This window comes from Mixophyes fleayi, chromosome 2 (genome assembly GCF_038048845.1).
Source record: "Mixophyes fleayi isolate aMixFle1 chromosome 2, aMixFle1.hap1, whole genome shotgun sequence".
Classification (NCBI taxonomy): domain Eukaryota; kingdom Metazoa; phylum Chordata; class Amphibia; order Anura; family Limnodynastidae; genus Mixophyes; species Mixophyes fleayi.
The window spans coordinates 37,903,204-37,920,399 of record NC_134403.1 but is presented as its reverse complement, the minus strand read 5'-3'; the positions used below and the strand labels follow the sequence as shown (position 1 = coordinate 37,920,399).

The 17,196-nt window shown below is 40.8% G+C and overlaps 1 protein-coding gene across 1 annotated transcript in view; it reads left to right on the top strand.

Annotated features, from left to right (window-relative positions):
- The first annotated feature begins 1,036 nt into the window (after positions 1 to 1,036).
- The window catches only part of GUCY1A2 (guanylate cyclase 1 soluble subunit alpha 2), a 162,888-nt gene continuing 146,728 nt past the window's right edge, over positions 1,037 to 17,196 (top strand). Inside the window, exon 1 of the mRNA XM_075198820.1 lies at positions 1,037 to 1,619. Coding sequence (XP_075054921.1) covers positions 1,377 to 1,619 — 243 coding nt within the window. The 5' untranslated portion in view covers positions 1,037 to 1,376. The remainder of the gene's footprint in view (positions 1,620 to 17,196) is intronic.

Sequence of the window (17,196 nt, the reverse complement as noted above, 5' to 3'; positions counted from 1 at the left end):
TAAATTTTTACCAGATCCAGATTATAAGTGGAACACCTGGGGAACCAACTTCGGGTACTCCACAGAATAGACACACACACAGACTCATTGCCCCTCTATCATATGTCCCCCTCTCTCTCCTCCTGGTGTGGCAGTGCAGTGTGCTGTTCATAGAAAGCTGCCATGGTTGTTCAGTCCGGGCAATCAATTGGACAATGAAGTTTCAGAAGCCGGGGTGCCATAAATGTGATCGTGACCATAATTATTACATGTAAAGAAACAAATTTCAATGGATATGTGATAATTTTCTTAAATGGTGCCGAGTTCTCGACACTGCACATTCCCCCTTATAATCAGTCTTGTCTGCATGCCACATGTAGAATCAATTTGTGTGTGTGAGGGATTCCGCTGTGTCTTTATGTGCAAGAGAGAAATAGTACCTGTGTGTCAATGTTGTGTTATAGTGTTACCTGTGTGTTAAAGTGGAGTGTGAGAGGGATAAGTGTGTCTTTGGGTGTGTGAGGGATAACTGTGCGCTAGTGTGTGAGTGGATACTTATATATCACCGACAGGTGTACCTTTGTGTCCCTGTGACAGAACTGTCACTTGTGTGTCATTGTGAGATGGATATCCATGTCTGTTGTGTATAATAGGGATACCTGTTTGTCACTGTGTGTAAATTATATCCTTGTCCCTGTGTGAGTGTTATCTGTGTACCACTCTGAGAGGGACAAGTGACTGCAGTACTATGTGAGTGCTCTCTACCTGTGTCACAGTGAATGAAAGATACACCAGCTTGCAAAATTGTGCAATTAACCCACTATTATCGGTGTAATATTAGTATGGGGTGGAAGTGTCTGTATATCACAGCTGTGAAGAAGAATTTCCACAACGCACAGTGTTTTTATTTCAAAGGCTTAATCTTCCTTATGTTTCTTTGGCAATTGCAAAAATCACAGACATAGAGGGGTCTTCTTCTCCCCTTCCCAAGTCCTGGTAAAGTATGTCATTCTGGTGACAGGACGAGCACGTGATGATTTAAGCAGTGGAAAAATGCAGCAGCCTGGGCAGGAAGAGAGAAAGACAGGGTGAGAGAGGGAAGAGCATCTGCTTTCAAAACACAGAGAGAAAGAGAAGCAGCCACACGCACTCTCCATCCAGCTCAGCTGCCTGCACTGCCTATGCGCACACTACATAAAAGCCAACAAAAGGAACAGATAGAGAAACAAAAGGAAGGCACAGGGGGTACTGAGAGGCAGCACCGTACAAGAGCTGGCACAGCACGGGTGCTGCTATATAAATGAGAGGCTGGACGTTGGCTTAGTACCTCAGCATGCCCACCGGTGTTTGCAGCCTGACATAGCGCAGCATCTCATGGTGTATTACCAAGCTTCAGTATGTCCAGGAGGAAGATCTCATCTGAATCCTTCAGCTCTCTGGGATCTGACTATCTTGAGACCAGCCCGGAGGAAGAGCCAGAATGCCCCTTGGCTCGGATGTGCTGGAATGGGAGCAAAAGCCCCCCAGGGTCGCAAGAGCAGCCCCCACAACCCGTCGTTGGCCCCAGAAGAGGTACCAGGAGGAGACGGGTGAATCTGGACTCCCTGGGGGAGAGTATCAGGAAACTGACTTCTCCCACGGTAAATAAGAGGGACCTGCACGCGTAATCCCGTAATGACCAGGTTCAGATGAATAGGGTGGGAGATGGGGCAGAGATGTGGGAAGGTGGTGGGTGTATTCCTTAGCACTTGGTACCCAAAGACAATACTGTGTGGCCGTGCAAGGGAGAATTAATGAAGGAGATTCCTTTGCGGTCTGTATAGACAGGATATACAGACTGGCTTGTCATCCAATGAATGGCAGCTATTTAGTGCAGATAAGTGACATTTGGCCGGCCTGTCATTAGACATATGCTGTTCATTAGTGTCACAGCATCCAGGGGCATGTGCCAGGCAAGCAGTATGGCCACATTCCACTCCACTTTAAGAGAAGCCTATAGATTTAAGAAATGGCATGTAAGCTCTTTTTCTGTATCTCTGTATGAATTATATAGGCATACTATAATACACACATGCATATATGTGATATATGTACATACGTGCTTTATTATACACTAAATTGACACTATGGGTATTACACTGCAGTGTAGAAGCCATGTCCTCCATTCTTTGGTGCAAGTGTGTAGGAGTAAGGATATCTATCTATCTATCTATCTATCTATCTATCTATCTATATATATATATATATATATATATATATTTATAAGATCAACTCTGTATAGAAACCTTTATTTCCATAGCAACACTGTCCCATAAATAAGATCTATGCAATGCAAGTAAAATGTGATGAGCCACACTACTTAATATATTCCTGATTTATCGTGAGTCAATTTGGTTGATATATTACTATCATTCTCTTAAACATTAGTATATATGTGTGTGCAGTGTGGCTATTGGTAGAGAGTTGTGTCATGTAAAGTAAAGCTTACAGTATAATAGAATATTGTCTTGTGTTAATAAAACATAACACATGCATAGGAATACTCCAGGATATGTTCACATTTTATGTAATTTACAGATGTTTAAGGTTGTGTACTGAGATAATGCTAATAAATGGCACGTCTCTGACGAATTTAGCACTGATCTACTATTACCATTAGGAATGGGCTATTTCTGTACATGAACATCATGGACGTGGACCTTAACAAGAGGAATAGACAATTTGTGGTTATGTAGGTTGTGCTCCAGGGATGGTACAATATAGAAAGAGAAGGGCCGGTATGGACATACCCCCAATTATCTGCAAAGAGCAAGGAAATGATGGGAGATAAGGGGTGGATAATCGAGGAAGAGAGCCTGGCTCATTGTAGTCTAAACAGTACTTTGTCATCTGCAGTATATATTTAATGTCACAAGTCAACTCCACATACCAATTAAATGGCAACTAATGGCACAGTGACATAAAACGCTTAAAATGAACCTGTTATGTGTAGGAAATGACATCAAGCACTAATAAAGAGATATATTGGCATATGGACCAGTTGTGAGTTAACTTCCTTGCATAGTAATTCAGTGCTCTAAAAACAAAGTACGTGAGAAGAGCTAAATCCTTCCCCATCAAGTTTTGTTAAAGTCTTTCCAACATCTACACACTCTGGAGGCAGACATTTTACCTATCAAAGTCACAAGTAACTACTAACATCAGAGTGCCTCATGCCTTAGAGGTATCTGCATATCTAAGTGGGTCTTGTGGATATTGTCCGGGCTGTGTGTATGTGACTGTACATTTTAGTGCTTGATGTTTGGTGACAATGTTTACAAATGAGTACGTAGAGACACATAGCCTCATTTGCATGCAGTGCATAGTTTAGATATAACCAATGATCTTATGGCTGCTAATTGTTACTAGACTACCCAGAGCAATCATTTTGAAGCATGAAGAGGTTATTATGGGTGGGTAAACTTCACCAGATGATTCATCCGTGTCATGTGCAGTATAGGTCCATCTATCCACATGCATCTTTATGGCATTGCTATACATGTATTCTTTCTGTTTGAAATCACAAAATGGTTTTTAGTTTTTTACAATTTCCAATTCCCGCTCATACTCACCCTACTCTTTGCATACAGATTCCCTTCCCCAACATCAAGTTTTCCCTCCTCACTCACTTTCACAGTTCCCTCGTTCTTATCCACATGTTTCTGTCTGATGATTTTCACTCAGTCCAATATTATTTTTTATGTTTATATTTGGTTTACTTCCACCAGCTGACAAATAGAACATAGAGGAGAACAAGACGTCAGGATTGCAAAAACCAGAAAATCAGTAAAGACCGTGATATATGATCAGTCTATATCTTACTTTCACCTCTCCCCATAATGCTTCACCCTATGCATTTACTTACAATATTCCTAGTCTCTGTCCCCACTATTTCTGCTTCAGAATATTCCCTGGATACCTCACTCCCTGCAAAGTTCCTCCTAGTTCAAGCTTAGCACCTCTCTTGATATCCATCAACTCTACTTAAATTTTTTATCATCCTTATCTTCAGAAACTTCATTTGTCTTATTCATATCCTTTGGCTAACCCACTTTCTTCTTCACATCCTTTCGTATATCCTCAGCCAGTCCTCATTCTCCCTCAGACTCCCCTGAATCCCTCCACATCCCTGTCACTCCACCTTACCGGACTTCACTGTCCCTTCCATCATTTTTATGGTGGAATGATCCTGATGTATCACATTTGTGGTCAACAATGTAGTTTAATGAACGGTAGCCTAAACATTATGATTGTCAGAAAAGTCAGGGCACATGAGTAATCATGGCATTTAGAGTCCTAAATTATTCTCATACCATGAAAGATTGATGTTTATTATTCTCTATGTCCATGCTGTTCGTGGTGTGGAATAATGTCGGACTTTAAACTTCATGATTACTAATACATGGACAGTTAATATCCTCAGCGTTTAGCTTATATTATGTACCTGAAAGATGTCCCTCCCTTCAGAAATAGCCTTTCTACAGATTTGCTAGTGTCTTACATGACTATATCTGTATCACTCTATGTCCTACCTGTTTCACTAGATATGTAAACCGATGAATTCTAAATTGAAATTATGCAGAAATCTACATTGAAGTGCATATTACAGATTCATTTGCTTAGGATATATGTAATATAAAGCTTGCAAAACCTGCAACTTTGCACAGGTAAAGCTTTGGATATGTTGCAAATATCAATGAGTTCTTAAGCAATATGGCTAATGTGCCAACGTGTAAAATGTCAAAGCTCAGCCTTAGACAGTGCTGTATTATACAGTACTGCCTAGTGCCAACACAGAATGCTACCGTCCAAGCACAAATTGTCCGAGGCATATTAGAAAAATCAGTATTGGTCTCACTGTACCTTGATTTGTTCAAGTGAACTTAGAGTATCACCAAAGCACATATCATCATCAGCTATTTATATAGCGTCACTAATTCTGCAGCACTGTACAGAGAACTCACTCACATCAGTCCCTGCCTCATGGGAGCTTACAGTCTAAATTCCCCACACACAGACAGAGAGACTAGTGTGAGAAGAAACTAGAGCGCCCAGAGGACAACCATGCAAACACGGGGAGAACATACAAACTCCACACAGATAAGGCCTTGGACGGGAATCGAACTGATCACCCCAGTGCTGTGAGGCAGAAGTGCTAACCTCTAAGCCACCGTGCTGCCCTGCATAGCTTACAGACCAGCATGGCAGCATTTGGGGAGGAACAGAAGTTTGTACAGGCTGAGGGGAGCTGGCTGGAGTGTTGGCATAGGGAGGGAGTATAGAGTAGTCTTACCAGTATGGCTAGTTTTGCAGCACCACTGCAAAAGCAAGATTTTATTTTTGTGGAACATGATTAATGAAATGAGATAAATAGGTGGAGACTGTACCTTTTCTGTGGTGTTTCTTGCTGTGCAGTGGGGCAGCCATTTTCATTCCGATAGAAGTACGTGAATTATTCACTAGCTGAGAGGAACTGGTCTTTGAGTTCTGTTTTATATTAATAGGACCCAGTAATCACCTCTATGTGGCACTCTGGCGTCACTATCATGTATAAGCAATAAATTAGGCTAAACTGAGCAGGATTTTAGAAAAAAATTGGAAAATTTAATTGAATGAAAAGGGTGGTTATCAAGTGATAGAACTTTGATGTGACGGTTTGGCTTGTGCACAGTGCGCCTCTAGAGATTATTCTTCCTTCGCCACTCAGCTTGGTGCACTTGCAGAATGTGTAAGCATCTCCCAAGAGCTGAGAGTAGGTGTGAGCCTTGATTTGTACTAGGTTAACCTATGCAGACCAATTGGTGCTAAACCATATATTTCACATATATGGCCCACAATGTGTGCTACCAACTCTCTACACACCTTCATGTGAAATGCATATACCTTAAGCACTAACACCATACTGGTTTAAAAACAGATATATGGTAAACTCTGCATCCATATAAATTCAATAATATAACTTTTAGAATAAACATGATGTTCTAGTGCACATTTTGATCAAACTGTGGATGCCCATCTAACAGACAAGGTGACCTCATTCAGGTGGGTACCTACATTTCTGACCCTAATGAGTCAACGGTCAGCCAATGATCCTAAGTTACCATATGAGTTAGTTATTTAAAAAGGAACTAGACATCAGAGGCTGGGAGGACATGCTGGGACTTTGAGTTCCACAACAGCTGGAGAAACAAAGTTATCTAGTTTTACAGGATACAGGATGTCAATTATTTATTTTTTATTCTCTGATGTTACAGTCCAAAGCTTCCATTCTGTTTAATGTCTTAAAATGTAATGATGCCTTTTGGATGCAGAGAGCAGGTTTGCAAAGTCAGGGTCGGTGTGATGGGCTGATGCAGTTTACGTTGCCCACCGAAGCGGGATAACGTGAATAGCATGGACTAGCTGTGGGTGTTCCATGATGACACGTATTGTGCTGTTGTTCCTTCGCCCCCACCTGAATCCATTCGTCCAGGAGAATTGCAGACTTTCCAAATCCGGGAGCCTGGCAGACATTCGGCGATATTAGCATGTATGCTATAAATAAATAAGATGTTTTTTCTTTTTTTTCTTGAAAGAAAACAAATATTTGACAAGAATGGAAGTCATCTAAATCGTAGACTTTTTATTTTTTAATAGAGATTTTATTTCCAATTCGAAACATATTTATGTATGTTTAATGCAGTATCGCACTCATCTTGTAATTACCACCTTCTATATAATGATCATGTGTGCAATACATTCATATATAAAAGAAATTAGTAATAATGCAAAGCTCTGTTACTGTTTTGTGTTATTTAGCTATTGAACATATTCACATGTAAACTAATACATGTAATCATTTTATATTGCTGCATTTATATATGTGAATAAGGATGTGCCATGAAGTCTTGAGAGCAATGCAGAAAATTGCAGTGCTCAAGTAAAACAACTTATTAGGCTGCAGCGATGGGATCATTATGTCTTGTGCATGATATTTGGAACTTCTATAATAGCACAGTGTACTGGGCACAGATGTGCAGCCAAAATCATATATTGTAGCTGTCATTTGTCTAGTACAGGTTATAAAATAAAAGCCAATATCAGACTGTAACATACCTTTTGCAGAGTCAATGGCTATATAATTTTCCTTGTGTAAACCATAAGACAAAAGGAGGGCTTCAATACAGTACTTGTACATGGCTTAGAAATAAAATGTTGTTAATTCTGATTCAGTGCCCTTTGAGTTAGCTTCATAATAACTTGAGCAGATTGATTTTTATAGGGCTACATCCACAGTGACATTTTTGGGCATGCATGAGTTAATTGGAGTCGGTATGAGCATGAAAAATAATGTTTGCATAATTTTCCGTGATTTTTTTACATTTTAATGCTGCTTACATACCCTGAAAAACCTTTGTGTGAATGTAGTTTAAATTAGTTTTTGTAGGGGACATGAAGCCACTGTAGAAATTGGCAGAGAGGGGGCGGTAAGGAGGAAAATGAATTCGACAGCAGCGTTTAGGACAGATTGAAGTAGGGAGAGTTGGAAGAAAGGAATGCTAGAGAGGAGAAGGTTACAGGAATTAATGCAAGAGATAACAAGTGAGTGGATGAGAGTTATAGTTGCTTGCAGGGTGAGAAAGGCGGTGGTAGTCAGCATATCGATGCTGACTACGACGACAACACTTACCCCAACGTCTTCACACTGAAGGGCTCCTTCCCTACGAGGCTCCAGGACGGCTGATGTGCCAAGCGACTGGAAGCAATCGTGATGAATAAAGAAGCCGCCGCATCTTGATGACATCACTTCCAACAGTGACGCTGTTATCGGTGCTGTTAAGGGGGTAATGTAAGGCTCCTTCATTCATCGTGAGTGCTTCAAGTCGCTTGGCACATCAGTTGTCCTGGAGCCTTGTCGGGAAGGAGCCCTTTGGTGTGAAGACGTCGGGGTAAGTCTTGTCAGAATAATCAGCATCGTTATTCCGTACTCCACCCGAGAAAGGGAAACCGCAGGATTGGGAGAGGGACTGAAAGTGGGGGTTGAAGTATAAGGAGTCAGGGATGACACTCAGACAGTGGGCAGTGGATTTGAAGAACATGGTAGAAGGTAGTATTACCAGTGGAGGGGGAGAGCAGGGGATTTGAGAGGACATTGGAGGGTGGGGATCACAATGATTTTCAACTTAGACATGTCCAGCTTGAGCAACCGCTGGTACAACCAAGTTGAGATGACCAGTAGACAACTGGAGATGCAATCAGAGGAGGTGAGGTAGATTTGGTGTTTTCAGCTTAGATGTGATAAAAGAGCTAATGAGATCGCAAAGTGAAGAAATATAGAGGGAGAAAAGCAAAGGGTCAAGAAAGGACTTTTGGTGGCTTCTGATAGGTAAGGGGAGCTTGGAGGCAAAACGAAGGAGGGAGATGGAGCGGCAGTTAGAGTGAGAGTCAGGGTCGAAGTAGGATTTTTGTATATAGAATGGGGGAGAGTTTGAATAAGGAGAGGAAGATACCAGAGAAGAGGCATAGGTTAAGGAGGTGGGTAATGTGTGAGCCAGCAACTGGAGAGAGGGAATGGAGGTGGTAAGAGGGGATCAGCTCAAGGGGGCAGGTGGAGGGAAGGGAACAGATTTTGTCCTCAGAAACAGATGAGAAGAAGGAAAAGATGGGTAGGTCAGAGGGGAACGATGGGGTAGGTCAGAGGGAACGATGAGAGTGGGTGTAGGGTTTTGTGAGGAGCCTGAATAGAGGAAATGTCACAGCAAATCGATTCTATGTTGAAGATAAAGTGGGTGACAACGTCAATAGCAGAGAGAGAACAAGGGGGAAGAAGAGGAGCAGAGGAAAGAGTTGAAGGTGGCAAAAAGGTGTTGGGAGTTGGAGGATTGGGGGGAAATTTGAGATTTGAAGTATGACTGTTTGAGAGAGAGAGAGAGAGAGCACAGAGTTGTAGGAGGAGATAATTCATTTAAAGAGCAGGAAGTCAGCGTGGGAGCACAATTTCATCCAGAGAAACTCTGTGGTGCCTGAAAAATTTTGTAGGTCGGTTTAATGCCAAGGCTATGGTGAGGACTGTCGTGGACTGATAGTGACAGTCGGGCTGATGAAGTCCAGGGTAGTGGTAACGGTGACAGCCTGGTCATGGCAGGATGGGATGGTGATGTGGGACAGAAAGGAGTCCAGGTAGGAGAAGAAGATTGCACAGTCAGGGGCGTAAAGTTTTATGCTTGACAGAGTACCCTTAAGAGAGGGGGTTGTAGAGATTCAAAAGGTGGTCAGAGATAGGTAAGGGGGGCTGTTGAAGTCAGAGACATCACAGTGATGTTAACAGACCAAATCAAGGAAGTGGCCACTGTTGTAGGAGGCAGAGGAGGTGCATTCAGTGACAACAAATGAGGACCAGAAAGAGAGAAAGGGAGAGAAGTTTAGAGGCTCTGGGATTGGTGGGATTGTCAATCTGAATGTTGAAGTCTCTGAGGACGACGAAGGAAGGAAGGTCAGAGGAGAGGAAGTAAGTGAGCCAAGTAGAGAAGTTATCAAGGAATTGGGAATCCCCATGGGGATGATGGATAATGGCAACAAGGAAGTGGACACGTGAAAGAGGCGGATCGAGTAGACCTCAAAGTTGGATAAGGAAACATAGACAATGGGATTACACAATGGAAATATTGCAGTGTGTGTCAGAGTGTGGTTGAATGGGAGAGAGTAAATGGAGGCAAATGGAATGGTTCAAGGTTCAGGAGGCAATGAGGGTAACTGGAGGCCCAGTGGGGGGTATGTTGCGCATAGATTGTATCTAGGGTACTGAGAGGGGTCTATTACCTGGGCAAGGGCACTACATGTGTGGGCAGGTACTGGTAAGCAGTTGTAGGTAGGAGCTGGAAGCAGTTCAATTAATTGCAGGGTCCAAGCAGGCAGGATCTAGCAGGTGTGCTACATATGTAGGAAGCTACAGGTAAACAGATCAAGGTAGGAAATGGAGGAGTCCGATTCAGAGCAAGATCCAGACAAGGAGTGGGAAGTTGAGGTGATTGTACTAATGATGTAATTGTTATTATTATCTATATAAATTCCTCATATATATATATATATATATATATATATATATATATATATATATATGTAATTTGTTATTTATTTAATTGCTACTGAGGATATACTAATGTCTGCAACAATATCACTTTGAATAATTTAAACAAAGCATTTGCCAAAATAAATATATCTGTATTTTTACATGTAATCCATATCATTTTAACATATAATTATTACTACTAACCCCACCCACTTGGTATCGGCAAATATGCCTGGACTTCTTTAGATGAGGTCACCAACAGTATATCCAGCACTGCCGATTGCATAATCACCACAGTTTTTCAAGTCGTACTATATTAGTAAAATTACTACATTGCCATTAAATAAAACATATGTGGAAAGGTTGGAACTAAAAAAAATTTGCATGAGTTTCCTGAGATACCAAAATTAGTTACTCATATTTGTATTTTATAAACAAAGCTGGCTTATTAATTTTACCCATGTAATTTAATATCCATGGTATATAATAGTATAGGGTATAACTTTAAGGTTGAGCGGATATTTCTAGATAAATATTTCCGTAAGAAGACAACTAGAATGAGATAATAAGTGTGTTTTACCTGTTTTATTTTTTTTTAACATCTTGACGAAATATTAGAATATTATTAGCTCAGGATATAAATAGCCAGGAACAGGATCTATGCAGTAAGCATTCGATAAAGCAATGTACTAGAAAACAGTTGCTAGGCAATATTTTAGTACTTGCCTTAGAAATTCTAACTTCAAAACCCACAACTCTAATGATAACGTCAGTACTTTAAATTACTCCACAAACTTTTGATGGCATTATCCTTTTTTCTTTGCCCGTTTCACCTTACGCTGCTTTTTTGTGCTATCTGCATAATGCAGGCTTATATAACCGGGGACTCTTCAGCTGTTGGCAAACTACAAGTCCAGCGTTTCCTATGGCATAACCAATCAGGTCTGAGAGGCTTTTTCATGCATTTGACACTGGTACCCTGAGGAGGGTGTTTGCAGATTTTATTGCTATTATTTGTGTCATTTGTTTATTAGCTATTGAATATCTCTATGTTTTGGGAACTGTATTTATTAAACATAAATTGCTCAATGGTACCAGTTTCCAATGAGAAGAAATTGGACCGTGCCGGGAAACGCGTAACACATGCAAGCTCAGCTGGTTCCTCTACCTACCTGCCTGTAGGACGGAACGGTGTTATTACAAGTCCACGTGCCACCTGAGGCCATCTGTATAGTTGTGCCCCATTGCTCCCACCCCAACCCAAGCTCTGCAGGGAGCAAAGTTAATATTATTTAAAAATAAATAAATAACCCAACTTGATTGTATTTTTTGCCAGGTCTCTTTCTAGCCTTTAACCAGCCTGTAAGCATTCACCACCCTTCGCCGTCTGATGCCGCCTGCCAGCAGCATTCCTTTTATACCGATGTATGGGGCTGTGACTAGCAAGGGCACGCTGCAATCACAGTGCATTACAATTGCTTTTTTTATTTTTTAATAGAAATATAATAACCAATGTGCAGAGGCGGAATTAGCGAGCTGTGGGCCCCGTTGCAGGGAGGCCTGGAGGAGGGAACCAGGGCCCCGACCCTCTGCATCTGCCATGCAATGGGCCCCATTATCTCCATGGGTCCCGGTGTACCGCACCTGCTGTACCAATGGTAGTTCCACCAATGCTAGTTCCGCTAGTGCCAGTGTGCTTCACGCCAACTCCAGCATCCCCCAAATTATACTACTTCCAGGTATGTGATTCTTGGATCACAATAAAATGTGTATCTGTCTTTGTAACTGTGAAAACATATAGATTATTTGTATTAGACTGAAAGCCATCAGAGACTGCCAGCTCTTTCTGGCTGCATAAACAAAATCTTTGTTGCTTTTATTAAAGATGTTAACTCTTCATTGACTTTAGGCTCTGAAACCGCTATAGGGGGCATACTGATTTCCTAGGGAGTAAATTCATTAAATGATTTCTCCAGGGAAATATCTCATTTTGTTTTAAATAATTCTACAATGTGTACATTACTATTGAATGAGGGATGAGAACCATGGAAGATAGTTCATTGAAAATGATATCGAGACTGTGTGAGTTGCGTTTGTGTTAAATTTCAGTGAGCTCCTTGTGCAAACACAATTAGCATGAGTTTTATATTATAGGATGAGTTATGAAAACAGCAATTTTTGATGGTTTCTTAGAAATGTTGTATTGCATGTCGTGCCCCATTTGCCGTTGGGCGTGGTTGGCTTGTGCCTAGTGGCAGATCTTACTGAGGTAGCGTCTTCCTCTTCCAGAAACTGCCTATTGTCATTTTATTTTTGTGGTCACTGAACTAAACTTCTCCGTTCCATGCTGCTCACATTTTTTTTATGCTCCTTGCATAGAGGTTGAAATATCTTAGCAGGTCAAGGTGGATTTCACTGCCTGTGTTCTAGCAGTTTCACAAGCATTGTGTGTTTCAGCCCTTCAAAATAGGAAGCAGGATGGAACTGTGTAGCTTATATGATTATGATTGTGTATCAGCTGAGCGTGAAGCGGGTTTTATAGTTCTGCATTTTTCATTGTCCAAGAGACTTTTCTTTTTAGTAGTGTTTTCTTATTTGAAGGGTTTCTAACCTGATATTTTCACTCTTTTTGTGTAATATAAACATAAAAAGTTGATTATATAAAAATAGTCTTGCTATAGGACCGCGAGTTTCTGTGAGGGTGCTAGCTAGTAAGCTTTCATTGCTCAACATTCGGGAGAGGTGCCATTTGTGTATTCCCTTCTGGGCTTAGTCCCTTAATAGCTGCTGCTTAAGCTATTTCAGTAGTCATGCCCATGCTGGCTGGTAATAAAAATCACTCCAAAAGTCACCTGATTCCACAATGCTAGCACTAAACAGTGCTGTATACTTGAGTCTAACACATATTTCATACTTGCCGACTTCTTAAAGTCGGCGCCCAGGAGCTGTCGGGGGGGGGGGGGGGGAGGTAGGAGTGCAGGGGACGGTGTTCAACAAATCGCATCATTTTGGCCCCGCACCCGCTACGTAATGATGCAAATGCGTAATTTTCCCAGAGAATCGCTGCATTTTGGACCTAATTTTGCCCACGTCACTAGGAAGTGAGAAGATGTGGGAGGCTGCCATACTCTCCTGGGAGTCCGGGAGACCTACCCGGTATCCGTGAGTCTCCCGGACATTCCAGGAGAGTTGGCAAGTATGACATATTTACTGTTTGTCCAGTTCTAGTGGTCCTGCCATCATAGTGGAAAATTCCATTGCGACACGGATTATGTAAATAATTGCTTTGTTTTATGAAGTAGAGCAGCATAGATAATTCTGTACTTACACAATAAACATCACTGTAACAACCGAGATGGGACTTACCCTTCACTGACATCTCAATTACCACAAGAGTGGTCTTATTTTCAAATAACTAACCACTACAAAACATTATGAATAAAACTAAGTATATATACATTAGTTAAACTCTACCATTCTATAAGTCAGAGATGTAAGTGGGGGTAAGGGAGGGGGAGTAGAGCCCCTAGCATAACACTAGGGTTTGATGTACAATGAAATAGAATTATGACTATGCTTTATTCTGGACAACTCTATATCTGTATAACTTTATTACTTCTCTACTGCTTTCAACAGTGTTGATCACCCTCTTCTGCACACCCTTCACTCAATTGTCCTTTGTGACAGAGTTATTTTCTGGTTCCCAAACACCTCTGGCACATCCTCCTCACTACCACTATCTGTTGGGGTCTCGCAAGGCTCTATTCTCAGTCGTCTGCTTTTCTAACTTTAAATCTCTGTGAAATAATTCACTAATTTGGCCTCCAGTACCACCTCTAAGCTGACGACACCCAAGTCAACCTCTCACCCCCTGACCTCTCCTTTTCCATATTGTCTTTTGTCTGCTGTATTGACATGGATGTCTCAATCCTACCTAAAGCTCAACATACCCAAAACAGAGCTTATCGTATCCTCTCCTCTCAGAGTCTCCACCTCTCCTCAAATCTCACCTGAAAGTCCATAACACCACCATTTCTTGGGTTTCTCAAGCCTGCTGTCTTGTTGTCATACATTTTGTCATTCAATTTATGGCACTGTGTGCTCTCTACTCTCTGTACTTTTAAAATGGATTAGGGTGGGATTATAAATCTATGTGCCAAGGGTACAAAGAGCAAAGTCTACTCAGCAATTAACAGGTCCTTCTTATTTGCCCTTCTTCTTACAAGTTTGTAGAACAAAATAATTTCATTCAATTTAATATTTTTTTATACTTTCATTGTTTTAAACTATATTCCTCCCAAAAAAAACCCAACCAGCCCTAGGCTATGACAAGCTGGTCTCACTGTAATAGGGAATCCCACAGCATAAGATCCCCTGTTATAGTGGGCACAGCTACAGTCTGAATTCCCTAGGACAATGGGACCTGCAATAAAATTACTGTGCTGAATATTTCTCCTAACAACCCTGGATGGTGGATGTTGGGGTAATAAAGTGTGAAAGTTTCAAAAATAATTTTAATATATGGTGCTCCCGGGAGCAGGAAGTCCCGGCAGCCATAAACTGTCTGCTGCCGCTTGGGAATAATAAAATCAAACAAACATATGAACGGAGCTGAACTGCTACTTGCAGAATCCCAACGCAAATGACAGGCCAGGAGTCTTGTGTGTAGCCACCCATCCAGAGTGGCATCGCTCTGATTGGTCAGAGCGTGAGAAAGACGCTCTGATTGGTTGTTTCCCGGCTAGAACCCATGTGAGGTTCATTGACAGAATGTATCCTAGCAAAGTAATGGTCTGCAGTTTGATGAATATTGCTTCAGTTCCCAAAAGGGCTCCTTCAGAGGTATACTCATGAAAAGACAACCATCAAACACACATGATAATAAAAACACAGTTTTTAATAATATTCTTCATGCCTTTGGTTTTCTTACTTTTTTCATAAAAAAAACATAAAAACAATCCTCCCGTCATAAAAAATGTACTGTCACAATCGTCTCATCTTTGTATCAATACTCTCAGGACTGACACTGGGGGAAGCATCTTTTTATTACATCCCTATGAATCACTTGCAGATGAAGCCGCATTCTTTTATCTCAACTCCCTGTTGCTAAATCAATGTTTTACATGTAGATAAATAAAATATTTATTTTTTCCACCATTGCCGTTGTGGTTGTGCTCTTTAGGATACACAGTAAGATGAGAGATGAATTCCTCTGCCAATGTATAATTGCTATTATCATTTTGTTTCCTTTTACAGCGTCAATTAAAAATGCAGAATGGAATGTTATCTCATTGGCACTGGGACTACATTCCAGATGTTTGCATTTAACTTTAATGAATGCATCCCTTTTTATATTATGTTTCCTATTGTATATTATACTGACATGGTGACAAGATTGTGCTTTCATCTATGGTCAATCTGAAATGCGAGGGTTCAGGAATGATATAGGGTGCCTGATTTGATAAACATCTCCAAAGCATTCATGTTGTTCCCTCTATAAACAACATTAATTATGAAAAGTGAAGTACTGAGGATCTAAATACGCCGTTAAGATTTCTCTTTGAACATTTTGGGACATTAGTTTTTATTAATACAAAGAGGGATTATTCGTGAAACTGGGAAATGGTTGCCCCACATTTTGTGAAGAAATCTGCCTACCTTTAAGTGATGATATGTGTGTAACTTAGCTTGTCAAGTTGCGCTGCCTGTGGGTTTGCTAAATGTTACTTCTGATTGCAGGAGCTGGGCAAATTTGGATGTTCCTAGCTCATACTTGCCTACTATCAGGCAGTGCAGTCCGGGAGAGGGGAGTGGCTAGAGGGCGAGAGGGGGCCGGACGCGGCGCTGTCAATAGCATAATTTTGACCCCGCCCACCGCAACAAAAATGCCATTTTGTTGCAGGGACAAACTGAAGTAATTCACGGCGAATCACGTTATTTTGGCCAGGGAATTGCGTTATGCGGGCGACTTGCCTGCTCTCCCGGGAGTCCGGGAGACCGACCCGGATTTCGGGAGTCTCTCGGACATTCTGGGAGAGTTGGCAAGTATGTAAGCTAAATGTGAGCACAAAAGTGAAATATTTTTTACATACAGAATTTTTATTTATCAGTTATATCTACAGGAATATTGACCAATGAATATCATTTAAACCATTCATATGCAGGGTATTAGACAGCTGTATATAGTAAAAGTAATCATTTTCCACTTTTTGGGGTATTGCAGGAAAGAAATCTGAAAGGCACAAATAACTCACTTTTGTTTCATTAGAAAGCCTTGCTATAAACAGATTATAGTAATAGAAATACATGTAGTGTCTGTTTTACATGATAGTAATAAGGTTCTTGAATTTGTACAGTATTTAAAAAACATTTACTGATCATCCTCACTAAAGGATTATGGAAATGATTGCAGGTTGGAGACAGTGATTCTGCTGACGTTAGGGCTTCTCTGTTGCAAGTTATAGGAATGTCACACATGATTTACAGAAAATATCTATAGAGATACAAATTATAACCAAGTGTAGATTTGGGGAAAATGTTATATTTGGTAATGTAAATTTAACTGCATTTACATTCCAGAATCTTGCTGTTTACAATAATAGTTTCTAGCATTTCATGGATTGGTGCTTTGAAAGACCTATTTCCATTGTTCAGGATTTGGAAATTGGAATATTTTAGGTTCTGCCCTTGATCATCTTAGATCTTGCTTCATCCAAGCCAGGACCCACAATATGAAACCCCAATCTTTTTCCATAGTTGAAATCAGGACTGTTTTAGCTTTTGGTGGCTTTAGAGTCTGAATGGTTGCTATGGGCAACACCTCCACTCTTCCTTTTTAGAAACTTTAGTAAATCTACCCAGTAATGTGTCTATGTTTTGATGTGCCAGAGATGCTGAGATCCTTTTCAGAACCTTTAGTAAATTCCTTTCACAGTGGTGTTAATCCTCATTCTATTTACTGCTGAAGGAGATATATTACATTTACAATATAATTATCAGATTGTCGCTGTCACTAAACAGACATGTAGAACAGTTACACATTAACCCGTTCCAATAGATTGACGTTTATTAACATCAAGTTTGTCAGTGCTACTCTGCTGCGCATTTTGTTCAGTATCTGACACCATGAC